This window comes from Panicum virgatum, chromosome 5K, assembly GCF_016808335.1.
Source record: "Panicum virgatum strain AP13 chromosome 5K, P.virgatum_v5, whole genome shotgun sequence".
NCBI lineage: Eukaryota > Viridiplantae > Streptophyta > Magnoliopsida > Poales > Poaceae > Panicum > Panicum virgatum.
In genome coordinates, this window is record NC_053140.1 from 54,842,832 (window position 1) to 54,869,850 (window position 27,019).

At 48.5% G+C, this 27,019-nt stretch overlaps 4 protein-coding genes, 1 long non-coding RNA gene and 1 pseudogene across 5 annotated transcripts; 1 reads left to right on the forward strand and 5 right to left on the reverse strand.

Annotated features, from left to right (window-relative positions):
- Window positions 1-1,661: 1,661 nt before the first annotated feature.
- LOC120710263 (E3 ubiquitin-protein ligase WAV3-like) lies at window positions 1,662-3,158 on the reverse strand. Its single transcript, XM_039995905.1, has one exon. It carries the CDS (start codon window positions 3,156-3,158, stop codon window positions 1,662-1,664), a length of 1,497 nt encoding a protein of 498 aa, XP_039851839.1.
- Window positions 3,159-5,427: 2,269 nt separating this feature from the next.
- LOC120708682 (alpha-glucan phosphorylase, H isozyme) lies at window positions 5,428-12,958 on the reverse strand. The gene is made up of 15 exons (XM_039994061.1): window positions 12,527-12,958; window positions 12,231-12,410; window positions 9,793-9,969; window positions 9,620-9,705; window positions 8,953-9,142; window positions 8,723-8,815; window positions 8,159-8,343; window positions 7,915-8,032; window positions 7,703-7,834; window positions 7,240-7,458; window positions 6,963-7,166; window positions 6,668-6,826; window positions 6,245-6,508; window positions 5,955-6,145; window positions 5,428-5,839 (listed from the first exon to the last, which is right to left on the reverse strand). The coding sequence occupies exons 1-15, from the start codon at window positions 12,716-12,718 to the stop codon at window positions 5,713-5,715; spliced, it is 2,517 nt and encodes an 838-aa protein (XP_039849995.1). The 5' UTR covers window positions 12,719-12,958; the 3' UTR covers window positions 5,428-5,712.
- Window positions 12,959-16,721: 3,763 nt separating this feature from the next.
- LOC120708684 (calmodulin-binding receptor-like cytoplasmic kinase 2) lies at window positions 16,722-19,976 on the reverse strand. The gene is made up of 6 exons (XM_039994063.1): window positions 19,628-19,976; window positions 18,789-19,012; window positions 18,510-18,678; window positions 17,990-18,079; window positions 17,402-17,706; window positions 16,722-17,309 (listed from the first exon to the last, which is right to left on the reverse strand). The coding sequence occupies exons 1-6, from the start codon at window positions 19,935-19,937 to the stop codon at window positions 16,989-16,991; spliced, it is 1,419 nt and encodes a 472-aa protein (XP_039849997.1). The 5' UTR covers window positions 19,938-19,976; the 3' UTR covers window positions 16,722-16,988.
- On the forward strand, window positions 17,188-20,276 carry LOC120708685. Its single transcript, XR_005689422.1, has 3 exons — window positions 17,188-17,325; window positions 19,525-19,617; window positions 19,691-20,276. It is a non-coding gene; the product is annotated as an uncharacterized LOC120708685 (long non-coding RNA).
- A 50-nt stretch (window positions 20,277-20,326) lies between these two features.
- On the reverse strand, window positions 20,327-23,869 carry LOC120708683 (probable anion transporter 3, chloroplastic). The gene is made up of 8 exons (XM_039994062.1): window positions 23,367-23,869; window positions 22,683-22,909; window positions 22,180-22,543; window positions 22,033-22,077; window positions 21,799-21,945; window positions 21,357-21,494; window positions 21,223-21,256; window positions 20,327-21,132 (listed from the first exon to the last, which is right to left on the reverse strand). Exons 1-8 carry the CDS (start codon window positions 23,787-23,789, stop codon window positions 20,948-20,950), a joined length of 1,563 nt encoding a protein of 520 aa, XP_039849996.1. The 5' UTR covers window positions 23,790-23,869; the 3' UTR covers window positions 20,327-20,947.
- Window positions 23,870-24,964: 1,095 nt separating this feature from the next.
- On the reverse strand, window positions 24,965-26,467 carry LOC120710264 (annotated as a pseudogene).
- Window positions 26,468-27,019: the final 552 nt, after the last annotated feature.

Genomic DNA, 27,019 nt, shown 5'->3' on the forward strand with positions numbered 1-27,019 from the left:
AAATTGAAAGTGATAAAGGGAGGGACAAATTGGAAGGGCTGCAGCTGCTAGCATCACAGATTTGCTGCTAGCTCCACTTGAACCCGTTTTTTTAGTTGCTATAGTTTGTACCAAAACAAATTTCTGACAATGCAAATCAGAAGGGGGTGTGTGGTCGTTTGCCACCTACTTTGTTCTGAAGCCAACAAAGAAAAAAAGTAGCAAATTCGGATTTGAAAAACAAAGAGTGGTCCATGCACAGTTCATATCTGACGCAATGATGCAGATGCATCTAAAACTTAGATTAACGAAACAAGCTGTTATCGCCATAAATTAATAGGGTTAATTAATGGGCCGCGAGCAAGTTGGACTTAAACATGAATTAAAGAAGACTTATGAATCGGCTCCTGTGTGAGTGTTTGGGCCATGTGGGCCATGTATCTTTAGATTTAGTTCAGTTTGGGTTAGAGATAGAGTCCGATTTGGACACGTTGGTTTAGATTGTTTTCCAAGTCTCCTGACTATAAATATATACCTTATGATATTCGTAAAGAGGAGAACGTCATCACATTTTGCAAACAACAACTCTCGGCGCACCGTCACCCCTAATTCTAGGGTTTCGTCCAAGTAAGCGTCATGCTGCCCTGATCGCTTCTTGCGATCAGGGCAGCGTTGTTCTTGCTTTTACCTTGGTATTACTCGTACTGAAACGTTTTTTATAGCGAGTAGTGCTAGTTATCCTGATTTTCGTAGCATGATTTTTAGTAGATTTATCGTGCTTTTGTTGCTTATCATCTACGAACATCATGTCATCTCTGCGCGATCATGTTTTAATCTTATACTAATTCTCGTTGCATGGAATTAGTCACGTAGAGATGACACTCTGCTCCTTTTTTATCTAGTAGATCTAATCTATTATTGTTAGTTCTTATACTTGAGAATTAGCGTAATATCTGCTAGTTTAGGCTTTGCAAACGAGTTGGACGATCCAGCGACGTATTAGATGCTTTGCCTTGATCTTAATAGGGATTGATCCGGGAATCGGCTTTCGCTTGTTCTTAGGCCTCTTTTCTGGTCAAGGTTCGGTTATCTTTTATGCTCGTTAGGCCTAATTACGTGTAGGATGTTCCGATCTAGCAGTGAAACTTTTACCGTCGTGGATTAGATTACCTAGATTTAATTGAAGCAGTTTTGCAGTTATTTGCTTTATCCATTACCATCTGGATATGCAGATCCAATCTGACACCGGGACTCGATCGGCTCTTTAAAGCCGATGCAAGAGTCGTCCCGGGGAGCCGACCACGGCTCGGACTAATATTTACACGTGTCTGTGCTTGTAGGCAAATTGTAAAAGGCACGTTCGCACCCTCCTGATCGGGTATAAATCAAGTGGCACGTCATGCATCTCCGGAAGCGACGGTGTGTGCCAGGATCTGAGCCGTTGACCGAGGGACCGGTGCCAGGCAGCGCCCCGGCAACCTCCTGGCTCCTCGTGTTGCCTGTCACTACTCGCCGGTGAGTTTTGACCGACAACACAAGCCACAGGCTAACCTAACATAAGCAGTTTTTCGATGAACTAATCCTGCGTAGTATGAACTTCTTCAGATGCGAACACATTGATACCACGCCTTAACTCGACTTCATTCCGGATCCTATCCAGCCAGCCAGCTTCCGCCTGTTCTTTAACTTCTACCAGGGCCGCTGCTGCTCACGTCTCTCTTCTTCGACGACTCCACCATGCCCTCCAGCAGCAGCAGGAAGCGCCTCTCCTCGTCCGCGTACAGCTCGCCGACGTCCACGGATGCGGCGCGGTCCGCGTCGACGCGGCTCTCGGAGCGACCGGATGGTTCCGGATGAAGGAGAAGGCGCCGCCCGCCACCTCCGCGATGGCGTGCATCGCCGCCGCGTCGTGCTCGGTGCCGAACCCGAACGCGTGAACCTTCGACGAGCGCGCGCTGCCGGTTCCGCGCGCTCAAGGACTGCGGCACAAGGTCGGCGTAGCTCCTGGCGCCACCGAAAGGTCCATCACCGCCTTGTCGCAGAGTATGGTTGTCCTGGCCGTCGGAGAAAAGGATGACGCCCGAGACGGCGTTCCCGTGCCGGCGGCCGTCGAGTACCTCAGCGGCGACGCGAATGCCATCTCCGATGTTGGTGCTGCCGTTGGCGGTGAGGGACTCCACGACGTCCTTGGCCAATGCCTTCCCACCGTCCGTCATGCGTGTGAGCCGGATGATGCGACGAGCTCGACACGAGAAGGTCACGATGCTGAGCCGGTCGCCGGGGCCGAGGTCGTCGATGAAGAAGCCCATGGCCTGCTTCAGAAGGCCCAGCTTGGAGCCTGACATACTGTCGCTGACATCGAGTACGGTGACGACATCGAGTGGCGCGAGCTCCGACGCCTCGGCTGCCGCGTCGGGGGCCTTGGTTTGCACCAGCACCGCGAAGTTTTCCTGGGCCGCGTCTCTCGCGACGGCCGGGTGCTCGCAGTGCGTCGTGAGGACGAGGACTCCATTGTTCGTCGCTTCCTGGACCACTTCCCAGCCGTCGTCGAGAGGCGGCGGCTCCACCACCGGCTCATCGTCATTGAATGCGCTGATCGGCGGTCGAGGCATCGGTGGTTCGGGGGAGGAACTGGGCGTGGACGGCGGCGAATTGAAGTTGGTAGGCAGAGGAAACCACAACGGCCGTGGCTGCGACGGCGTCACGGTCACCTCGTCACGCCACCGCGCGCTGCAGACCGGGCAGACGCTGCCCGAGATGCAACGGAGGTGGATCGTGTGCTTGCACTCGGACGTGACGGTGGCCTGGCCGCGGCCGATGGCGCCCTGGCACACGGTGCACGACGACGGCCGCGGTGCTGGCGGCGCATGGCCGAGCCAGAAGGGATTCTGCTTCGCCGGTGGCCTTCCGGCCAACATGGAGAATGGCCTCCCCCTCGACGACGGCGTCTGTCCAAACGACGGCGAGGCGAAGGAGAATGGGGATGCCGGCGACCCGGCAGGGACCGCGACCAGCGTGTCGCTCCACTTCGCGGCGCAGACCGGGCAGGCTGCGGCCCCGGACACGCAGCCGAGGTGGAAGTTGTGGGCGCACTCCGACGTGAACGAGGCCTGGCGGAGGCCGATGTCGCCGCGGCAGGCGTCGCACCGGCTGCTGGTCCTGCTCGGCGTGCTCGCCATGATGCGTCCCAACTTCTTCGCTTCTGATCTCGATCTGATATTCTGATCTGAAGACCCGTTCTCCTCGCGGAGTATATATATACCGGCGCTGGGACTTCATATCCCGGTGAAATTGGCGCTGATCGCAACCGCCTCCGGCTTCCTAGCGTATGCAAGATACCCTATTTCTCTTCCATATTCTCGGTTTTCTTGAAAAATGGTAAAAAAAACACTCTCCAATAATTCCCCATCATAATTCGCTATCTCCTCACAATTGGCAACTCCCCGTCGCCCATCCCTCACAACCTTTTTTGTCGCGCCATCTTTTTCCCTGCGCCACATCCTTCCTTCGCGCCATGGATTCAATCCATTCTTTTAGTTTTTCCCACGTTCTAGGATTTAGGGTTTAGTTTCTGTGGCCGCTGCAACTGCCGCCGCCGTTGGCCTACCCGCCATGGACTGTGCCCGCCGCCACTTGTTCCCGCACCGATTCTAGCCGCCACGGTGCATCACCAGCGTAAGTAAGTAAGAGGTAAAACAGAACTCTCTCATCGTCCTCTTTCTTTTTTCCCAAATTTCAAGCCCTCTCGTGCCCTAAATTATCAGCAATCTGGGTTGCAAGAAGCTCCTGTCTGCCAGCTATGTCCGTCATCCATGGATGTTTCTCATGAAATTATTCTTACGGGGTCACAACTTCTCATTTTTTGGAGTAAAAGTAGGAAATTATTGGAGATGGACTCTTTTTTGCCTTCTCATATCTATTTGAGGGGTTGGCAAATAACAAGTTTTGGGCAGAAAATATTAGGAATATCACCAACAAAAATACAATGAAGCTTGGTGGTTCTTCATTCTTCAACCATACAATCCGATAAATGCCGGCTTCACTAGCTGAAGTATTAGCTGTAAGATTAGCCTCCTTTGGACAATGGACATAAACTATTTTTTTTTTTAAAAAAGAAAGAGCTTGGATACAGTATTATAGGAGCCGCACCTGCCCGAAAATCCCCATTTCAGCAGCTTAAAAACGCACACCGACCGACAAGCCAAGTAGAAAAGGCGTTAGTTTTACATCTTAGACGGACTCCAACAAGGAGAGCCATTTTCCAGATGCAAATCCACCTTTGCCTCGCATACACAGTGCTTTGCGTTTCCTCCTCATCGCGATGTCTCCAACAGCAAGCGCATTTCCAACCGCTCCTCAACCTCCTCGCCTCCCCGTCCCAGCCGACCCGCTCCACACCGCGCCACCACGGCCGCCGCCGCTCCGCCTGCGTGCTGCCGCTGCTCGCCCCGCATGCCGCCGGAGCTGGCGGAGCTCGAGCTCCAGACGCGTGAGGCCGGCGCTCGAGCTCCAGACACGGAGGGCAGTGCGGGCCCGCGGCTCCGCTCGCCACGCCCGTGCCTCCACTTGGCCGGTGAGCTCGAGGCCGGCGGAGGTCGCGGCGGAGAGAGGAGGGAGATGCGTCGCCGCGGCTCCGGCCCGCCGGCACCCGTTCCCTCCCCTCCATTTGCCGCCGCCGCCGCCGCCGCCTCCCCTCCTCCCGCCGGTGGCCGCGGCCGACGCGGAGGCGCCGGCGCCGCCCCTCCCTTCCCCTCCCCGCCCGCTCGAGCTCCGGCGCCGCTAGCCACCTCCTCCGCGGATCCACGCGCCAACGCGGAGGCGCCGTCCACGGCTCCGTCCCTCTGTGGATCCACGCGCCGCCGCGGGCGGGCGAGCTCCGCGCCACCGCGAGCGGCCGGTGGTCCATGGCGCCGGCGCCGGCCGAATCCCGACGGCCCTCCTCCCTCCCCTTCCCCCACCGTGCCGACCCTCCTCCTTCTAGCTCCGGCGCTCGCTGCCGCCGCTTGGCTCCGCCTCCGCCCAGCCACGCGCTGCTGCAGCTCCTCTGCGCGCCGCCGCACGGATTTGCCTGCGAGGAGAGAGGGAATCCATTTTTAGCTCACCTCTCTCCTCGCGATGGAAAATGTCTTCTCATTTGCCTCATCCGTTGGAGACGGATTTCGTCATGCACAGTGTAAACGGAGGTGCAAATATAGCTTTGCCTTTTGTTGTTGGGGTCAGTCTAGTATACAGGAACTGTATTTAGATCCGTAACTCCGAAAGATCTATTCCTGGTTCTGGCCTGCCTATTGGTTAAGGGAATTTATTCCACTCAAGAAGAAGAAAAACCAGAATATGTTACCATGTGGAGTCGGACTCTGAAAAAGAAAAACCAGAATATGTTGCCATGTGGAGTCGGACTCTGCTGGCTAATGCCAGGCACGAACACCCATTTTCAAGCACAATATGTTGACAAATAGTAATGAACTTTGAATTATTTTATTTCATGACGGAGTATTCCAACATAGAGCAAAATGATCTTGTCCCAGACAAAGAAAAAACAAAAAAAAAATTGCGTATAGCACGCACTTCGAAATAAGCACAGCGCGCGGTAGAACAGGCTTCGTGCGCCGTTCCTTGCCTCCCAGCTACAAACGGAAGCCGGTGTCATGCACCGTGGGTCATTTTTCAACCTTATTATTATAGCATCATCCGACGGACGGCATTTGGTGTTGGCTGCATCGACCTATTCTTTCACGCAACAGGGCTAGGCTTGATGTCCCAGATCTCCTTGGCATACTGGGCGATGGTACGGTCGCTGCTGAACTTGCCACTCCCAGCAGTGTTCAAGATGGACATCTTGATCCATTTCTTCTTATCCCTGTCACAAAACCAAAGAAATCAGTATGCGTGAAATTTAAGCTGCAGGACCATGTTTGTTCAAGAGTTTGTAGGTGGACTTAATGCAGAAAGTTTTTTTTTTTTAGTTTTCTTACTTGTAGGCTGCATCCACCCGGTCTTGTGCATCTATATAGCCTGGGAAGTCATACCCAACAAGGAAATAATCACCACGGCCAAATCCAGAATTCCCTTCAAGGGAATCCAAGAGGGGTTCGTAGTTGTAGCTGCCAAAAGCGCCGCTCCTTATAAGCTGCTTGGCTTCCTCAAAACGCGGGTCTGGTTTGAACTGTTTGTATTGTAAGAAATAAGTCAATAACAGTCCATCCACATGAAAGAAAATAAACTGAATAAAAAATAGCAGTGAATTCAAGTTGACACATCTTACCAAGCCATTTTCTCTGTCCTTCCTCAGCCCAGCAACTTGATCAGCTTTGGCACCGAAAAGGAAGAAATTATCTTCTCCTACCTCCTCTCTTATTTCAACATTAGCTCCATCAAGGGTGCCGATGATAACGCAACCGTTCAGAGAGAATTTCATGTTACTTGTTCCACTTGCTTCCATACCAGCAGTACTAATATGTTGTGACAGTTCGCTACCAGGAATAAGAACTTCAGCCACCGATACATTGTAATTCGGAATGAAGACAACCTGGGAGAAAAGGGAGAACCACACTTTAAATAGGGATGATATGGACCATCATGTGGTGATACTTTTTATGATGGATATATTAAAGTTTCTGAAGGGTTCTAAGAACAAAACCATCAAAATATAAATGTGATATTATACCGAGATCTGAGAAGTTCATACCTTCAGATATTTGTTAACTTCAGGATCATTGTTCACTACAGCACCAACATCGTTTACCAATTTCACTATTCTTTTGGCATTAGTGTATGTTGCAAATGCTTTCCCCCCTATCATGACAGTGCGTGGTGTAACCTTCTGCTTCTCTTCTGCGCTCATTTCCTACAAGAATCATAGGTCTATTTCAAAACGGGATATGTGAAAAAAATGCATCTAAAGATGTAGCTGAACATGGTAAAACCAAAAAGGGTATGAGCACCACTCAAAAAAGGATGGAAGCAACTCAAAGAAATCCTACCTTTAACTTTTTGTATCTGTAAACAGCTCCCAATATGTTTAGCAGCTGCCTCTTATACTCATGGATGCGTTTAATCTGTATATCAAAAAGGCTAGTTGGATCAATCGTAACACCTGTCGCATCCAAGACATGTTTGGCCAGGCGCTTCTTGCAAGCTAACTTAGCTGCTGCCCACTCAGCATGAAGTTTTTCATCATCTGCAAACTGTTGAAGGTTTTCAATTATAATGTGATATGATGAGCAATAACAAGTAGATGCAAGAATAATTCATACATACTTTGCGAAGTCCAGTAAGTAGATCGAGGTCACTTGTCCACTGATCTGTCTTTATCCATTTTGTGATTATTTCACTCAACTCAGGGTTACAGAACTTGAGCCATCTACGAGGCGTGATTCCATTAGTTTTGTTTTGGAATTTGTTAGGCCATATGGAGACATAATCAGCAAACAGTTCTTGCTTCAAAATGTTGCTGTGTAACTCAGCCACTCCATTCACCTGTCAGAAAAGTTTGAATATGTCAGTACATTCTCAATGATATTAGAAGACAAACGAATATTAGAATATTCAATATAACGTTAGGATTGGAGAAACCCAGAACTAGTTCAAGGGCATTGTGGTTATGCTGATAATCATATGCCATCATGTAACATTAAGAGGGCAGCAAATCCAGCTCATAGAAAGTCTGATCTTAGCACTTGATACTGCCACATGGGCATGGAATTTAAGAAAAAAGGCTTACCGTATGAGAAGACACCACACACAAATTTGCCATGCGCACTACTGGCTTCTGGGGATTCGAGCCATCTAAAACCTTCATTGAATCGATCTTTCCCTCCATTTCCTTATGTTTGGAGATTACCATTTCTCTGAACTGCAAAACCAGTGGCCCAACTTGTGAGCTTGTACCATAACTGCTGTGCCTAGAAAGAGTAAATGTGGCATTCAAATTACCCGCTTGTCAATTTCCTCAATAATTTCCATGTGTCTTGGAAGCAATTTCCTCATTACAATTTGTGACCATTTTTCAAGAGCTTCAGGAAGAACTGTATGATTGGTGTAGGAAACAGTCCTGGACCATGGAAGATAATTTTGTAATTAGTTCAAGTACGAACACCTCTAAACGTTTAATGGAGCTTAAAATGTTGGTCAAGAAAGATTTAAAAAGATCAATTATACAAATAAAATTTAACCTCACCTGTATGTGATATCCCAAGCTTCATCCCAACCAAGTCCCTCCTCATCCATGAGTAATCTCATTAGCTCAGGGATCGCAAGAGTAGGGTGGGTGTCATTCAGTTGAACAGCAACTTTGGAAGGGAACTCACTCCACTTCCCTGAAACTCTGTCAGCTTTCCTTTCTTTAAACCTGGCAATCATATCCTGGAAATAATCCATGGTTAGTTATGCTCATCAGTATTCATCACAGAGATATTTTTTTAAGATATTGACAAATCTCTAGCAAACTAGAACCATAATAAAAGGACACTTGAACTAAAATAAAACAGAGTAAAATCTAATTATCCTACTACATTTTGAAAAATATCAAGGTGGTTGTGCATATAACTATACACTACTGACATGGTTAATCCTGGTAATAAAAAAATAATATTGACGATTCAAAAAATACAAGAAAGCTACAAAACAATTGTTTGCAATTATATCATACATGATCCTCAAACATATAGAAAAGCATAACGTGAGCATATATGTCTGCTTCCTTCAAATGGAACCTTGCAGGAGAAATGATTTGCTTAACTACCTGAAGTGATGCGCTGCAAAGGAAAAACTGCTGCTTTAGCCTTAGAAGCTTCCCTTCTTCTGTAGCATCACCAGGATAGAGAACGGCACATATCTGCAATGTGGTATTACAGTTTCAGCATGCAAAACCATCAATAACTATCAATATTCAATTAATTAAAAGCATCACTTTTTATTTAGTTTTTGGAAATTATGAAAATTGATAGTATTCAGTTAAAAAGGAAATATCACCTGTTCAGCCCTAGCATGAAGTTGGGCAGATGACTCATATTGACCGTCATTGAATTGGAATAAGTTGAAATCCTCAGCAGTAGCTTTTGCTTCCCAAAGACGAAGGCTGATTGCATTTTTTGTCTTGTATCCAGGAATCGGCACGTCATATGCTAATGCCTTTAGGACTTCTCCTCCAACCCATTTCCGACTATCAGGCAAGAAAGAAAACAATCATATGACAAATTACATCAAGGCCCACAAATAACCACACATAATATGAAATAAATAATAAAAAAATACTGGGAGAAGGGTCCTAGAAGATCTAGGTAACTTTTATGTATGTATTTATCATTAAAGCCTAAACAGATTTGCCAAGCCAAAATTTGTTTCAGCCATGCAAATTTAGCAAAGCTTTTGGGTTACAGGGCATCCACATAAGGACTGCCCCGCTAGATGCTGTAGGGCAATAAGAGGTCTTAATGGATATTTTTTTTCATGTATGTGGGACTTCTACCATTGAGTTTAGAAATAGGAGTTTAGAAAGGTAAACCAAGTTAATATGGAATGTGATTCTCTTTTTTAGTCTACAAAGTATAAGAAGCCTTAAAAAGTTCAAGCTGAACTAAAAATCAGAAAAATAAATAACATCAAAAAGGAAATGTATAGGTGCACGGTTTGTACTTACGAGCCATCAGGCAAGATCTCGACATGGCCGAAAAATCTGACTGGGAACACAACATCATGCCTGGGAATCTCCCAGGGGCTGAATTTCTGGGGAAAAAAAAGAGATTGATTATAGAGATCTATAGGGGAAAAAAAATGTCAGCAAAATCATATGTGTAGATGTGGTGCACATACATCAAGCCAATCTTCAGCGATTTCTTCTTGTCCCTCCTTGGTAATGCGCTGTTTGAATAGTCCATATCGGTATCGCAGGCCATAGCCCCAAGCAGGCAAATTCAATGTTGCCATTGAATCCAAAAAGCAAGATGCAAGCCTACCCAGGCCACCATTTCCTAGAGCTGCATCTTTTTCCTGAGAAAAATCAGTTCAATTATAATTTTCATCATCACTATCCATGAGGAAATTGCTGACATTTCAATCAGATTATAAAGTTATACTCAGCACACATAAGTTCCTTGGCAACATTTAGGTTCGTATATAAGCCAAATTCTGCCAATCAAGCAGATAAAGAGAAAACATGTAAAATCGCATTGATCCTGGAGCTTTGCTTTTTAGATAAACAACTCATTCAGCTTGGAACTCATTTCCAGATCTGCTTCACTTTTGATCGAGAGAAGATCTGCTTCACTTGTGCTATGGGTATCGAATTTTCTGTCTAGAATAGTCACACTGATAGCATGGGTTCTGATAAAGTTGGCACATATACAGTTCAGATCTGGAATCTACAGAGATTCTTCTACAAAACGTGCGAATTTATTCCCTTTTCCTGGTTTGGTAAGATAGTGAATCAAATCTAAGCTTATTCCATGGAGCACCTCAGTTGTTTCTTAAACAAGTGATAAAAGCCGTTGATCCCTGTCGTGGCTCTAGAAGGAGAGCCACAGCCGGGTGGCGTAGAGCACCCGCCTAATCCCAGAGGGTGGTTACTCGGGGAATTGCAAGCGATTCCTCAGACCTACTCCTCAAGCAAGAACACAAGAACACTCAAGGATTTAGAGTGGTTCGGGCCGCCGGAGCGTAATACCCTACGTCCACTGAGAGATGTATTGCTCTTGTGTCTGTGGATTAATCTATCCTCTGCCTCCAAGTCCTTGGACCTGAGTCCTTCTCTAGCGGGCGTCTCCCCTTTTATAGCGCAAGGAGGACGCGTACATAGGCATTGGACCCCGACATGTGGGCCCAACAAAGTTGTATAGTATACTATCCAAAAGACATTAACAGTGCTTCAGTGGTTGAGAATCTCTTCCCGGATATGCTTCATCGCACTGTAGACTCTCTGACCGAAGTGAGTCTTCACTTGTCCCATCGGCGAGGCGCCCGTTGAGACGGTGTAGGTTGCGGCGTAGACTGTTGGGTCTACCGCGTAGACGTTATGATACTCCGTCGCCGAGTTGTCGTGTCTAACTGGCGTAGCAGACTGACGCGTGTGGCGTGGGTGGCGCCAGCGGTTGTACAGTGCGCCTTGGTAACGCGCGATCAACAGTACAGCCTGGCAAAAGCCTCCTCGGGCTCTGCTGTGGCAGAGCGCACTTAATGTCTCCCGCATTGAATGTGGTAGGTGGGCGAGTCTTCCCAAGGAAGCTTGGTAGCCGCGCGCGTGCCTGCGCCTGCGGACACGTGGCGGCTCCGGACCCCCCAGGCGGGGTGTCTGTTCCCTCCCCGCTGAGGGGTCCGGATAGTATATGGGGGTCCGGGACCCCGTGGGAGGTCCGGGGCCCCCGGCTGTTCGGCTGAGCGCTCCCTTCTCCGGGACACGTGGTGACACCGGACCCGTCCCCGAGCGGGAAGCGGGTCCGGGACTGTTGGTCCGGTGAGATGGAGGGACCCCAGGGGTCCGGCTCAGCTCCTCAGAGCGTAGTTACGGATAACTACGCGAGTCTTGACATAGCAAGAGGGGGTACCTTAATCCAGAGATACCGACAATCCCATTAGGCAACGTCGCAGTTATAGATGAGCAGAAGGCCCGAGGCCCAGTAGCCAGGCCCAAGCACGGGCGACCCGGCACGGCCCAAGCACGGCACGGGCCCGAAGACACCGGGCCTGGGCTAGGCACGGCACGGGTCCCGGGCCGGGCTTGGGCCGCTAGGCAGGCCCGTCGGGTGGCACGGCACGGCCCGCAATTAGTGGAAGGCACGGTAAAGGCCTGTTAGCTTATATATAACTATAATTATATACTTATATATGAACTTATAACTTGTGATTTGTCAATAAGTTAACTTATAGGTGTAACTTATGTGTTTTTTAATATTTATGAACATAATAATATTTGAGAAATAATATTTAGCTTATACGATTCTTTAAACATTTGTGAAATTGATATCTTCATATGTTTATGGGCTATTTGGGCCGGCCCGGCACGCCATTTTGGTCGGGCCATTTGGGCCGGGCCTGGGCCGTCGGCCAAGCACGAAGCCCGGGGCAGCCCGGCACGATCGAGCCGGGCCGGGCCCGGGCCAGGCCGGGCCGGGCGGCCCGTTTGCTCATCTATAGTCGCAGTCAAACAAGGCACCATCCCATTTAAATAATCACTACCAGGTACTTCGAAATTGGCCTTAACCACAAAAGTCACACTCCAATTTAGAGTGGAGTGGAGGCACTCCAATCGAGCTCACCTGCCCCACGAGGGCCTCAAGCTCGTAGCCGAACTTCTTCACCGCCTCCGCGTAGGCCCCGGTGATGCCGAGGTTGCCGACGGCGTTAGTGAGCGCGCGGCCCTGCAGGTACTCCATGGACAGGTAGTACGTCTGCTTCGGATCCGTCTTGTGGAAATGCACGTAAGTGTCGTTCCATCTCTGCACAAGCGCGGGCGCGCGAGGGAAAAAGCACACAGATCACACCCCCGCCACGGCGCGGCACGCACACCGCGGGAAAGGAATTCTAAGGATCGGGCTCGCGCGCGCGCGCTCACCTCGATGAGGTGGTCGCGGACGCTCTCGGCGGTGGCGTAGAAGGCCTCCTCGGGCCCGAACGCGAGCGGCGAGAAGTGGGGGCTGTACTGCGCGTGGTAGGAGATGTTGCCGGCGATCTCGGCGGGCTTATCCGCCGCGGGGCTGGCCGCCGGCTTCACCTTGTCGGCCGCGGCGCAATTGCTCCCCGGCATGGCGGGCACCCGGCGGGTGGGCGGTGGGGGGGTTGCGTCGAGCAGTTGGCGTGCGAGGAGGATGATGCGATAAGGCTTCTCCGGGACTCGGGCAAGCACCGAGTGGCAGAGGAGGGGGATGTGGGATGGAGTGGAATGGGAGGAGAGCTCTGCAAGGCCGGGGCGCCTTTTCTAGGAGACGGGAGGGGTCACGTGAGGAGGGCGACGGATCCGATAAATTGGGCGAGACCGTGAATTTTTGGGGGAAATGCAGGGGCGGAGAGATATTTTAGCTCGCGGTAGGGGACAAAGGCAGGAGAGAATGAGGGGGCGTCGAGAGTTCTGTACCCGCCCCTTTGATCGTTTCTCTTGCTCTTTTTGGAGGCAACCGCTAAATGCATATTCTTAGAATCAAATATGTGCCTTACCAAATTGCCAAAAAAAAGAATATTTAGAAGAAGAAAATACGGAGTGCTAATTTGAATTTACATTTATAGATATCAATTGAATTTTCGGCATAATTCTCGCACAAGAACATGTTTGATCACAAGATTCATCTTGGCGGGATGGGCAGAGAGTTGCATCCTCCAAGTGCAAGTACCTATGAATAGGTTGACCATGATTTGCACCCTTATTTTGAAATATACTTGGCCTATTCGTCTAGTATTGTTACTCTAGTTTTTTGTTTGAATAAGTGTATATATCTAGCGATTAGCGAACACATCTTTTTCTCCTTTGCGTAGCCAAGGTAGAGAGGGAATAATCCATGGTGGATTAGTGGTAGACACCTATCGGAATGCAGAGATCCGGATTCAGGAGGCCCAAGTGGCAGGGGTTGGCCTGGAGCGCCACACGTGGAACGAGTAAACCGAGAGCGAGCAAGACTGCAAGAGAGGGTGTGGATCAGTTCAGGTCCTGTTTGGATTCGCGTTTTTTGTGTTGGCGACGGCGTTTGAGCGGGATAAGCGGAATAATCCCGCCGAACGCTCCGCGGCCAACGCGCGACTCACAGTCGCCCGTGTTATGCAGTGGGCAAAAATGAACTGGAGCCCCGTGATTTGGAAAAGCGGCCGCGGAGCTGCGTTCGCGTAAACGCGACGCGCGTTCCTGGCTCGTGGAGCCAAACAGGCCCTCAATCGGGTGGGGATGGATCGTTCGGGCAGTGGCAAAATTTTCCAGATCGGGCAGGAGCGGTGCTTTGGCCTTTTCCACCAGCTTTCCTATTTGAGAATGATATCTTCTGCCCTCGGGCACCGTGCGCGCAACCAGGTGATTGTCCCCGGTTTTATCATCATACCCGGTGGGCACCATGTTGCGAGATCTGAATTTTCTGAAAGAGATCTGAATTTTTCTGAAATCCATGCTGCCATGCTGGAATCGGTTCCGTTTGGTTGGCCTCGCCAGTCGTCCCCGCCACACGACTGCTACCAGTTCATCGTTCAGCTTCTGGCAACTTGTAACACCATGAGCGCGATCTGATGGTTGCGTACATTCATACGACCCGATCGAAAACAAGCCGATGCTCCATGTGAAAATAACAATGAAAGGATTTCATGATGATAATAGATTGTTGCTACATGGAGAAGACTATCTGAATGTTACAGGCGAGAGCTTAAATTGTGGCTCAATGCTTCGATTGGATCTAGGTACGTCACAAGTGACGACGTATGCTTAGGCGAACCACCTTAGTTTATTTCGTTCTATTTTTTTCTTCTAAAACGACATTTCCTTCTAGTACATTTTATACTTTGAAGTTCGAACTAGTGATCCTGGATGAGCTATGTGTCAATCTAGGCCTGTTTGTCATGGCTTCAACTCCGGCTTCAGCGGCAACTTCTGCTTAAGTCCTACCAAACGTTTTGGAGGTGCAGCGGCTCCAACTTGTAGCATGTGAGAACTGTAAAAACAGCTTTACCTGCAAGAAAGTGGAGCAGATGGAGCCACAAAAACCAGCACCGCCTGCTCCAGCTCCGGCTCCACCCTTTTTCTGCTGGAGCCGGAGCCCTCCCAAACGGACCTATCTAGTGAAAAAAAAATTAGAACTTGCATCGCTACTTGAACTGATCACGTGTCTGGACACCAAATGACGGCAAAAGCAGAAGAAAGGGATCTATACACCAATAGAAAGTGTTTGCTCATCGCATTGATCGAGGACCCTAAAAAAAAGAAGAAGAGATAACAAAAATCGTCCTCAAACTCTGGCATCAACCCAAAGCCACGACGAGTCCCGGTCTTCTTCCGAACCAAATTGCACCCAGGCAGGCGATGTGATCGGCGGCGTGTCGCAACTCGCGAGGTGGCAACTGAAATCTTGGATGCGCTGCTGAAATTGCCCGTGCGGTGCCTTCGCTGGATTCGAAGGTGCCTTAAATATCCTAGGCGCTTTTTCCTGAAGGCGGGAGGTGGCTGCCTGCAGCAGGACAGCGACCCGCCTTCGTGGTCCATGAGGGCGAGGCCACCACACGCGTAGCTTTCCGTCTCCGATCCTGGACAGGCCGAGCAGCCAGCCAGCCAGGGGAACTGGGGAGTTGGGGCTTGCAACCCGTGCGTCATGCGTGGTGTCACGTCGATCTCGTCTTGGCGGTTGGCGCAGGGTCCGTGCCTGCTGCCCGTTCACTGAGCTATCGTATGGGACGGTGACGCGTCGACGACAAAGTATCATGTGCAGTGTTCGGTTCGTTCCTTCAACCCGCCACAATCTGACCCAGTGAGTATCGACCGTCAAAATAGAGCACATCTAATGATGGGCCACCTGGCCTGCTCAACTTGACCCGACCCGACGCGAATGAGAAAAACTATCCATCTTCCGAAAGTTTTTTTTTCAACATATCTTCCAATGTTTGAGATTTGTGCAAATAATAACAGCCTTTAGATCCACTTCAAACCCTAGCTTCTTCTCACTCCCAACCTTCTCTCTCCACCGCCTGCACCGACGCCACCCCGTGCGCTGCCCCGCGCCCGCACCCCGCTCCGCCGCCGCCCGCACCCGCTCCGCCGCCACGCGCTGCTTCCTACGCCGCCGCCGCCGCCTCTAGTGCGCTGCGCCGCCACCGCCGCCTGCCTCTACGCAGCCCCCGCACACGTGCTGCGCCACCACCGCCTCGCCATCGCTCGCGCCGCCGCCACCGGTGAAGAAGCACCATGATGTTCGCCGTTCAACATTTCGAATTTAATATTTCAACATTTTGTGCTTTTAGTTTCAACATTTTATCTGTACAATTTCAACATTTTGATGGTCAAATGTTGAACTAATTTAACAACATGTTGAATTAATTCTACCAAAACATTGAACATGTTTACAGTAAATAATTGGGCCTAAATGGGCTTTAAAGATGAATGTCTTATCTATCTTTCAGAAGATATATAGGAGTCCCCGACACGAATGACCTACAATTTCACCCGCCGCAATCACTAACTTGTCACCTAGGCTCTCATATTTGACACAAAATCCGGTCCAATCCAAGATAATCTTACTCCCTTCATTTTAAATTATAATTCGTTTGACTTTTTTAACCTCACATTTGACTATTTTTTATTCAAACTTTTTGTAAAATATCACTTTTTTTATTGTGACTTACTTTATTAATATAAGTTCTTTAAAAATAATTTAAATTTGACTATATTTGCATAATTTTTTTTAAATAAGACAACGTCAAACTTTGGATTAAAAAGTTAAACGAAATATAATTTGGAAGAGAGGAGTAACTCGTAAAAGACTCGACCCAACATGTCTAATAGATAAAAGAAAAATCCATCGGGTTTTGAATATTTGCTCTAACCCGATCCAACTCAGTGATATTATGTTGTATAAGACCCGTCCCAATAAAATTCAATTTCATTAAACATCGTGTCATGGCAATGCTTTGCTTTTATGAGGTGCCAAAGAAACAATGAAAAGAGAATTGAAAACGAGTTTTCATCTAGATGAGATCACAATACTACCAAGACACCATTTTCAATACAAATATACTCTTATGCCTTGCCTATGAAACAACATAAAAAAAAACAAGCACATTTGAAGAACTATTCCAAAATTCCAATCATCAATTAAATTGCTCTTTTACATATGTTTCACTCTTGGAAACAACCATTAAGAGTGGCCGAACTGTTTCAAAATTATATACTCGTACTAAGACGAACTAAATTATACATTTGCGAAAGCATAACCAATTGCCATTTAGGAGAATTCAAACAGTAAAACAGTGACACGGTACTCTGTTTCGGCAAGTCGACCAGAATTTACAGTTGGCACTAATTTCAAATTACCATCGTGCCGCACGCAGCCCACAGATCATCTCGAGTTCTCGAACCTCTCCTGCCTCAAACTCGTAGCCGACGGCGGTGCGTACGTCGAGCCATCGCGCCGCCTCGCTCCTGCGCTCGCGGCCGCGGCCGCGGCCGCCGCCCGCTGCTGCTTCTGCTGCAAGTCGCGTCTCACGGACCAGAGCACCTCGGCGCACCGCCGCATCGCCGGCCGCGCCGCGAGCTCCGGAGCCGTGCATTCCGCCGCCAGCGCCATCACCTTCTCCACCGCCGCCACCACCGCGCTGGTCCGCCGCATCCGGGGGTCCATCACCACCACCGCGTCGCCCTCCCTGCACTTGCGCAGCGCCTGCGCCAACAACACGGTAATTTCGTCAAACACCTCATGTGCAGTACATTTCAGTGTCAGAAGAAGCGCTAGTCTAGGTGTGCTTGCTTTACCCATTCGGTTGTGAGGCGTTGGTGGCGCCTGCGGCCGCGGCCGCGCTCGATAGGACGTCGGCCCGTGATGAGCTCGACAAGGAGGACGCCGAAGGAGTAGACGTCGCTGCGGTCGGTGAGCTGGTTCGTGCGCAGGTACTCAGGATCCACATATCCGGCTGTCCCCTTCACTAGCGTTGAGACGTGGGTCGCTTCTGGGTTTTCGGGGGCTAGGCGTGCGAAGCCAAAATCGGCAACCTTTGCTCGCAGATGCTCTGTTAGGAGAATGTTGGATGACTTGATGTCACGGTGGATGATTGGATGATCTGCATGCCCATTGTAGGAAAATATTTGTCGACATTAGGATGCTGAAAAATTAGAATCTGTTGTAGGTGTCGATGGATACGTTGCGTGGCTGTCAGACACAGTTCTGGTCAATAATGTTATGAGATGGTGACTTTGATGCTGCTTGTAGCATATAGGGAACTGATGTATAAACATTCAAGGCCTTGACTATATATGCACTTGTCGGGTCATGCCAAAAATGAATATATATACATGCGTATGTTATGTCTGGAGGGTGATTTAGATTTTATAGAGTGTGGGTACCTGTATAACCATGTAAGTAGGCAACGGCATGAACTGTGTCAATAGCAATGTTGAGACGCTGTGCAAATTCCAATGGTTCCCCTTGTGATCCTGCATGATGGCAAATTGTATCTCTAAATTCCCTTTAATCTGATGGGTAGATGAGATTGATATCATTACATCCTACAACATAATTCGGATCCCCAAAACAAAAACGATTGGAACTAGGAATATAAATGCAAACATGGTTAAAATACACAGAATGAAAAACCATAGGGCTAATCTGAATAGCATGCACACGATTTTAGATCTCTTTCAGTAGATTAGCATTTAGGAGATCACGATTCACGAGTGACTTTCATATTTGTAAACAATACTTCAATGCATCTAATTCCACCGAGTTCTCTATTTGGTGGCTGAAACAAATAAGTGGATTCTATAACTTTACAGTTTTTTTACCATCTTGACAATATTGCTACATTACTTTAAAAAACAAAATTAGTAAACATTCAAGCATGTCTATTGCACATGTTTGACGTACCATCCAAGTGTTGACGGAGTGTTCCATTATTTACATACTCAACCAGAATTAGGTGTTCATCGTCGTATTCCACGTACCCAAGAAACTTCACCAAGTTCAAATGCTCGACCTTTGATAACATCTGGATTTCACTCCTAAACTCTGCAGATAGGTGCCCGTCTTGAATGTTCTGCCAATTACAGATGTTATATGGAAACTTTTTCTTGATTTGATTACTGCAAGTAATTCATTGTAGTAAATATGTACAATCTTTCTTGTTGCAGCAATTCACCTACAAACCTTAGTAGCCCGCTTTACAGCTATGATGGATCCATCCCTGAGCTTTGCCTTATACACAGTGCCAAAATTACCTAATCCAATTTTGTTTTGCTCACGAAAGTTTGAAGTAGCGATGCAAATTTCCTGAAATGACAATTGTTCTTGCCATGCCTTTGTTTGGCTGCTATCGCCTCTCTGTCTGGATATATTATTGCTTGTGCTACTTGTTGATGATATTCTGGAGACTGCAAGAAACAATTGGAAACCATCCTAATCAGAACTCAATTTTGCTTGAATAATTGAACAGTTGACTAAGAATACATCCTCACACAGCATTCATCATTGAGCAGCTACATATGTTTTTTTAGGACTATGAATGGCCATATATGCCCATATGGGGGTTGTTGAGCCTTGTATAGTTGAATGGAAGTTCAGGATTGACCACAAGAATGTCAACGGTTGAACAGCAATGCTAACTTCAACGAGTCTAAATTCTCATTAGTTTATGTGATGTGAAAACTGGAAACAGGAAGGGGTAGTAAAAACCCAGATTGTAGAACGGGAGTCCCTGTAATCTCTAATTTACTGGTAGGTTGAATAAACATCAGGCTATACTGTGATATTTATATCATAAGTTGAAGCTTGATGAGGATTGTTGATTAATGAAGAATTTTTCCTTTTTGCGCTATCGTGATTAAAATCATTTCTTGGATAAAATCTTAAATACCTGATAATCTGATATGGCTCATCTGAATAGGACACAAGACAGATATTCACTTCCCAATGCAAGATTATTTTCAGGACTAGCTAGTAACTACTCCATGATGGATGGATGAATGAAGAAAAGAAGGTGAGCTTACTGGGACTGATAGACACATCCTGGCCATTGATTGGTGGGTTCTCATGCGCTTCGTTGATTTCAGACCGAGGAGGAGCGAAGCAGTTTGCGCATGACCCTGCAATTGCTGCAGCTTTTCCCCAGATTGATCTTGAGCTTCTTACCTTCTTGTTGACCACACGGGAACGAGGTGTATAGGTGGAAGTCCAAGAGAACCCAGGATCCGACTGAAACTCGCTGTTGAAGCCAGAGAAACCTCCATGGCTGGTGGGGGATGCGGATGCGCGGTTGCGAGCTGCCTGCATAGCTGCTCGCGCATAATCAGGTACCATGTTCTTCTGGCTCTAAGGTTTTGTAGACTTGGGGACTGATTCAAGTTTGACTGGGTGCATACATCTTTATTATCATAAAGAGGTAGAGTAGTTGAAATGGGTTTTCAGGCCAAGCCAATGAGCTTTGGAGTTATGACTTGAGTAAATGTGCGTATGACAACTACAGTTGCAATAATTTTATTGGTGGAGGATATCAGTGACTCGGAGTAGGTATGTAAGTATGTTCCACAATTCCATTCCGTAGGCAGAGAGGTTATGGACCATGGCATCGGGCTTGCGCTAAAGCGTTCTCTTCTTGATGTCATTGGAACTGTTGAGAATATTTCCTTTTCTGACGAATTGGAACAGTGGACTCTGGTCTTGATTACATATCAGTCTCGAAGAAACAATTTGCACTGGCATCGATATATATGCTCACATTCCCAACACTGAATAATTGGAATTTTACAAATGTTTCATCAATGTACAGATCCTTGTTTGTTCCTCGTCAAGGGTCTTCTCCCAATTTCTTTGCATGCATTTTATACTTGAATAAGGAAAATTATCCCCCGACCCTCATGAGGCTTTATGATTTTAAAGCTCATGACTTATTGCGTGGGATTTGCACCCAAGTTCCCCGTGTTTCCCAGCTTCCAACTAGCCTGCAAATTAGTTTCAGATCTCTACTACTTTTGGTGCCATCTGCCATGAATGGTCGGGCTCCTACCCTGTTATTTATTCTAAGTTACATATTCAGGTTTCACCGACTCAATACATTCCGAGCTTACCCTACAAGAAAATCTAGCATGTTCTTCAAAGCCAGTTCCATGTGTTCACCCACCACTGATATCTGACTTCCAAGATAAACTCATTGGATACTTTGAAAAGTCAAAACCCAATGCTGTACAGTCATAACTTAAGCTCTTCATCTTCATGTGCATAGAACTTGAGGTTTCGCAGAGAGGGCAGTAAAGCACCGTCCTGAATCATCATTTTGTGCCCGATAGAAACTGTAGAGTTCCTCTCAGGTGCTAGCCAGTGCCATCAAAGTCAACACGCTCTCCAGTAGCAAATATATCCCAGAAAAGAGCACTACTGAAGTATAGGAGTGATGTCAATATCAAAAATCCACGGAAAGAACCCATCCGATCAACAAAAAACCCTGCTCCAACAGTTCCTAAAATGGCAGCAAATGTCCCAGCTGTATTTGACATTCCTGTCACAGCACAATTGTAGATTAAAGTTAGTGCAACCAAATAAAAATCTATAGCTGAAGCGAGGAAGGAACATATTTACTATTTAGTACCGTGTAGGACTCCAGCATATTGTGGGGCAATCTCCTGATATATTTTAACAATGAATCAGATGGAAAAAGAAGATCCAATTGAGAAGAATTTGACTATATCCCATCACTGAACTAAGGTATGAAAATTTAACTACCTGTAGATTTACTAAGAAACCTGAGTGGCCGAAGGATTTCAGACCAACAGCAACTGTAAGCCAAGCTGAAGCAATGATTGGACTCTTTGCTGCATTCAGACCAAGTAAAGCAATACCAGGACCCAGAAAGCCAATTGACTGACGGAAGAAATATCAAAAAGTCAGGTTTAGTTTCAATCCCAGCAGTTAATGCATACATTTGAAATGACAAACTTCAAAAAGAAATTGATATCAACGAGTAAACTGCCGATGTTCATTAAGACTTAACATATGTTTGGTTGATGTATCTTGTGAAACCAATTACCAGTTGTTAAAGCACAGCATACCAGGAAGTAAGTCACATTTAGCAACAGTAACAATGTGGAGGGTGCACAAGACTGTATGAATAATACAAATGTACTTTGCTAACTATTCTTCTACTATTTATATGGAATCAACATACCTGCATTATCTTCCGTGTTAAAGTAATGTTTGTTCCATTTCTAATAAGCATGTCTGAGACAAGACCGGCCACATAACCTAAAACTGCCATCATCACCCAGGGGAGTGCACTGAACCATGCAGCATCTCTCAGATTGACATGATATATCTGATCAATGTGAAAACAACATCGAACTGAATACTGGGAGTATTAATTTATATATTCAAAGAAAACTGAAGCAGAATGAAGACTTACTGTTTTGAAATAGACTGGCATCCATGAAAGGATGACGAAATAACCCTGAAAAATATTACGACACTCAAGATATTGTCCCTAAAATGTGTCTTTGTATGGCATAACTGTATAGAGAATTGGGGAAAATAAAATGTTCATAGGAGTTACCCAGCTATGCATGGCATTTGCACTGATCAAAGCCCATGTTGGCCATTTGGAAAGTAGTTTGCTGAAAGGGGGGACCTTTTTTGTTTTTGCACTTCCAATTTGAGGCTTCACCAATTTCTGACCTTTGGTTATATTCTCCAGTTCATATGCTGATATTTGTGCATGTTCACCGGGTGTGCCAGATATAGCCGGTATCCACACCAACACCCACAGAAATCCGAATAATCCAAATATCACAAAAGGTCCAAATATTCCAGTTCGTGACATGATAATTGGGGATAGAAGTAACCCAATGGTATTCCCAAGCTGAAAGCCTGCCATTGCAATACCCACAGCACTAGATCTCTCTGTGTGAGGAAACCACCTGTACGAAAAGGCCCAATGCAAGCAGTTACATAAATCTTAACAGAAATGACGCCCCAGCCAAACAGCAATATGTCGTGGGGAAAAGCTTGGAGATGAATACAACTAATCAAAAGGAATAGAATTACAAAAGAAGATACCTCAAAACCATGTTGTTCATGCTTGGGAGTGCCACTCCTTCTGCAATACCCAGCAGAACTCTAGTAAAGAGAAACAACCATATAGAGCGACCAGCTGCCCAAGGAGACAGGAATGTGGCCAAGGACCATAAGGCTACACCATAAGCCATGACTCGTTTTCCACCATAGTAGTCAACAAGCGCTCCGCCAATTATCGGCGACATCAGATATCCCCAAAGGAAGGATGACTGTTTGCAGTGCCAGAAACACAATGGCGTCACCATATTGTTCAAACAAAATGTGCAAACTCATGCTCTCACTTTCTTATGTGTATTTCTCTGTAAATTACTTGCACTACAGCAGCCTGAGTGGGAAATAAGCAGGAAAATTTGAGTGCTGCAAAACTTTTGTGTGAAAATTCAAACCTTATCAACCATATTCAGTGCTTTTCTACGTTTCTAGAACAAACGAACTAATATGACAGTGCAAACATGTCATCTCGAGCCATGCAAGCACACTCTCACTCAGAATTAATCATTTCAATCAATATTTCTAACACCACATCTTTAATACGGTAATCACTGCAATTGAGCACTCTAAAAACCAGACAATTTTATGAGAATGTCTATTCAGTACTACTTAGCAGTAGTCGCTAGCTCAGGCGAGGCCAAACAAAGTTCATCAGAATAATCGGAAGCCGGGTACCTGCACGACGCCGGCAAATGAAGGGGTCCAACCGTACGCCTGGGAGAGAGGCACGATGGCGACGGACATGACGACACGGTCGGCGTTGCAGAGCGCGAGGGCCAGCCCCAGCATCGCCGCCACCTTCACCCTCTCAGACGTCACGAACTCCGCCACCGCCGCCGCCTGAGCCTCGCCTCCTCCGGCGGCCGAAACCCCTGGAGGCGTTGGAGGGCGAGGAGCCCTGGCCGGAGCGCGGAACTGCGGAGGAGGATGCAGGAAGCGGTCGTGGAGGCGGTGGGCCCGCCATAGAGGCGGAGGCAAGCCTCGAGCGTGCGCGCGGGCGGGAGGCAGGCGCCGGCTGCGGCGGCTGGAGAGGACTGGAGGAGCCGGAGGCGGCGGAGGCGGGCGGGTCAGGGGGAGCAGTTGGCCGGAAGGCATCATCGTTTGTCTTCTCCGTCGCGGAGTCACGGACTCACGGGGGACAAGGGAAAGGGTAGAGCCCCAGAGTGGAAGTGATGATCCTGCTGAAGTGGGTTGGTAGAGTGACGTGTCAAGTGCGCGGGCCTTGTCGGGGGCCTCCTATATAACTTATGTAACATGCATAAGCTATATATCTATAAAGTTCATTAAAATTTAAAATTTAAATTGGATCTAATATTTTCGTAAATATAGTTCAACATTTAGAAATAATGGATTCAACATTTTCCAGAAGCACAATGCAACAATCTTTGAAAAAATACTACATTCAACATTTCTTATAAGCTATCTCAACATTTCAGCATAAAAGATTCAACATGTATCCAAACCTAATTCAGCATTTTTTTCTAAAAAACGAAGGTAGCTTCTTCAGCTTCCTTTCTGACGGCGCTAGGCAATGGCGGCGGTTGTGCCCCCCGACCCAGCAGCAGCTGCGGCGGCCATGCCCGCAACCCCAGCAGCCGAGGGGCCGGCGCGAGCAGAGGCACCGAGGCATGGCGAGCGGCGACAGCGCACATGGGAGGCATGGCGAGCGGCGGCCACGCGCACGGGAGGCATGACCAGCGGCGGCGAGGCGCGGGCGAGAGGCACGGCGAGCGGCGTCGTGCACGGGAGGCGCCATGAGCGGCCGCGGCGGCGCGCGCGGGAGGACCCGCCAGCGGCACGCGGCGTCAAGCACCAGCAGCAGCCATGGCAGAGGCAACAGGCGCACCGCGCACGGGGTGGAGCGGATGAGGATTGGCGGCCTTGCCACCTTGGTGACTTTCCTGTACGCTGGCCGAAAATACAAGGGCGATCAGCCCATTAGGGTCCGTGAAACTTATTATTATTCTGTTATTTTTGTTGTTTTTTCTTCTTTTATTTCAAGGATAGATTTAATTCCTAGACTTATGTTTACTCTGTTCCCTGAAAATCGTGAGATCTTAAGCCAACCATGTGAACGCAGCTGCGTTGCTTACGGAGGGCACCGTACAGCACCAAGTAGAATTGTGTCAGAGGAAAAAAAATGAAGGCAGCAACGTGCATTCCCTTTCTTTCCCATGGAGCAATACACTTTTTTGAGGCAACGGAACTAAGACTTAGATAAGAAAATCTAGGCCTCAAGCAAGAAATTAGTTGATACTACTTGAGTAAAGATATATGGAAACTAAGCTTGAACAATTACTCCAACAAAAAAGGGTTCATGTGGATCATCACTATAGCTTTCCTCCTGGTTTATAACAATGTCGAATACTAACTAACAAGCAAATCTAGCACATGTTCACCGAGGTTCAGAAAATAGTAACCGATGCTAAAACATGGACTGTAAAAGACAGCAGCAAAATAGCATTACACTACACTCACCATACCAATCGATTTCAAGAATAGGTGAAAGTAAGATCTCCCTAGTCCTGCGACAGCGGCAAATCCCCACACTCCTTCCATTTGCATCCAGTCTTCTCAGGGTGCAGCTCCGGCCGGCGCTTCCCCAGCACGGGCAGCAGCATCGGCACAGGCACCAATGAGGCCGGGTGGGAGGATCGTCGCGTGAGGACGCACAAATGTATTGAAAAACGCCTCGCTACTCATACAGGCAACGGGGTAGAAGGCCCGATTGCCCGACGGCAACCCCTGCTCCTTGAGAAGCCTCAGCACCTTGAGCCGGGGCGCCAGCCTCCGCTCGATGCTCAACTTGAGCAGCGCTGGCCTCCGCGCGATGGCCTCCGCCTCCATGCCGGCGTCCTTGGTCAGGAAACTTATCGCGCGCCGCAGCCGGTCCTCGGCACTGCCCAGTATGCCCGGCATCCTGGCCACCGCCATCGCCACCTGGCTGCCGGACCAGCCGAGAGACTTGAGCAGCTCCATCCTGGAGGCGGCCTTCTCCAACCGGACAGTGTATGCCACGAGCCCACGACGAGGGCGTGGCGGAACATGGGTGTGCCCCGGGGCACCCCGAGCTCCTCGGCGCGCGCTATGGCGGCCTCGAGGCGCTCCTGGGACCCGGCGAACTGCCGCGTGGCCAGGGAGACCACATAGGCAATGTCACGAACAGATAGGCCGCACTGGCGCAGCAACGCGACTTTCGGCTCGACCACCCTCTCGACGCTGCGTGTGAGGAGCTTGGCGTCCCTCCTGATGGCGGCGTGCAGCCTGTCGAAGGAGCCGAAGAAGGACAGGAAGAAGGCGAGCCGGGAGACGTACGCCGGGCTGACGAAGGCGTGGGGGACGCGCGGCACGAGGCGGGCGATCTGGGGAGGGGAGAGGCCCATGTCGCGGAGCTGGGAGACGCGCGGGGCGAGGGATCCCTCCACGCTGCAGCAGAGGAACCGCGGGCTCCGGGCGATGGTGGCGGCGACATCGGCTTTGGAGAGGCCGAGGCCGGCGAGGAAGGCGCGCACGGCGTCGGGCTGGTCGGGGGTCTCGAGGTGGGAGAGGTGCTTCGACGCCTTGAGGGCCTGCGATGGCGTGAGGCCGCAGGTGGCGACGAGGTAGCTCTCGGCGTCGAAGCGGGCCGGAGGTGATGTGGTGGTGGTGGTGGTACGGAGGAGGCGGCCGTGGCGGAGAGAGAAGGCGGCGAGGAGGGAGGAGACGACACGGCTCGGGCGGCGTTGCATTGTTGCGGACTTGCGCTGGCAGTCTGGTTTCCGCCCGCTTAACCGCATGCGTAGCTGGGCTTTTTTTTTTGAGAGAAAGAAAGAAAGAGAGGAGCTGGGCTTGTTGGGCGCATCCCTTGCAGTCTTGCAGATCGACCAGGCTTTCTATACCTGGGCTCTGCACAGTCAAACGGCTGTTGGGCCACTACCACTACCAGACTGCGGCGTCCACGGCATTTAAGTTGGAAAAATCTAACTGGCGACTAGTCGCGCTCGTGCGTGATCACGCGACTAGACAGCCCAACAGATACATCATGGGCTTCCTCCTCCGATAGCCCGCAATAGGAGAGCGCCCCACCTTTATTCCCCTCATCCAAAAAAACCGCAATAACAGCGGCGGGCAGCCTGGCCCCTGCCTCCCTCGTGTCCTCCCCCCTCCTCCTCTGGCATGTTTTTTATTTAATAATACTTATCTATTAAAATATTTTATTTTTTTATGATATCTCCATTTTGAGAACCAATTACACAGTTGTATTTTATGCGACGAGACGAACAAAACTAAATCCCACTTACATATGTTTTGATGATGTTTGTGAACTGGCAGTAACTTATGTAACAATT

What these genes read in the sequence shown, in the direction of transcription:
- LOC120708684 (XM_039994063.1), bottom strand. Translation starts at nt 19,937, where the DNA reads ATGGTACCTGATTATGCGCGAGCAGCTATGCAGGCAGCTCGCAACCGC. An exon ending in CTGTAAAGCGGGCTACTAAG is followed by an intron (nt 18,679 to 18,788) that starts GTTTGTAGGTGA and finishes TGTAATTGGCAG; the next exon opens with AACATTCAAGACGGGCACCT. An exon ending in AACGCCTCACAACCGAATGG is followed by an intron (nt 17,310 to 17,401) that starts GTAAAGCAAGCA and finishes TTGTTGGCGCAG; the next exon opens with GCGCTGCGCAAGTGCAGGGA.
- LOC120708682 (XM_039994061.1), bottom strand. Translation starts at nt 12,718, where the DNA reads ATGCCGGGGAGCAATTGCGCCGCGGCCGACAAGGTGAAGCCGGCGGCC. An exon ending in GAGATCTTGCCTGATGGCTC is followed by an intron (nt 9,143 to 9,619) that starts GTAAGTACAAAC and finishes CTTGCCTGATAG; the next exon opens with TCGGAAATGGGTTGGAGGAG. An exon ending in AAGTTAACAAATATCTGAAG is followed by an intron (nt 6,509 to 6,667) that starts GTATGAACTTCT and finishes CTTTTCTCCCAG; the next exon opens with GTTGTCTTCATTCCGAATTA.
- LOC120708683 (XM_039994062.1), bottom strand. Translation starts at nt 23,789, where the DNA reads ATGATGCCTTCCGGCCAACTGCTCCCCCTGACCCGCCCGCCTCCGCCG. An exon ending in CATTTGCCGGCGTCGTGCAG is followed by an intron (nt 22,910 to 23,366) that starts GTACCCGGCTTC and finishes CACTGCAAACAG; the next exon opens with TCATCCTTCCTTTGGGGATA. An exon ending in TGCCAGTCTATTTCAAAACA is followed by an intron (nt 21,946 to 22,032) that starts GTAAGTCTTCAT and finishes CACATTGATCAG; the next exon opens with ATATATCATGTCAATCTGAG.
- LOC120710263 (XM_039995905.1), bottom strand. Translation starts at nt 3,158, where the DNA reads ATGGCGAGCACGCCGAGCAGGACCAGCAGCCGGTGCGACGCCTGCCGC.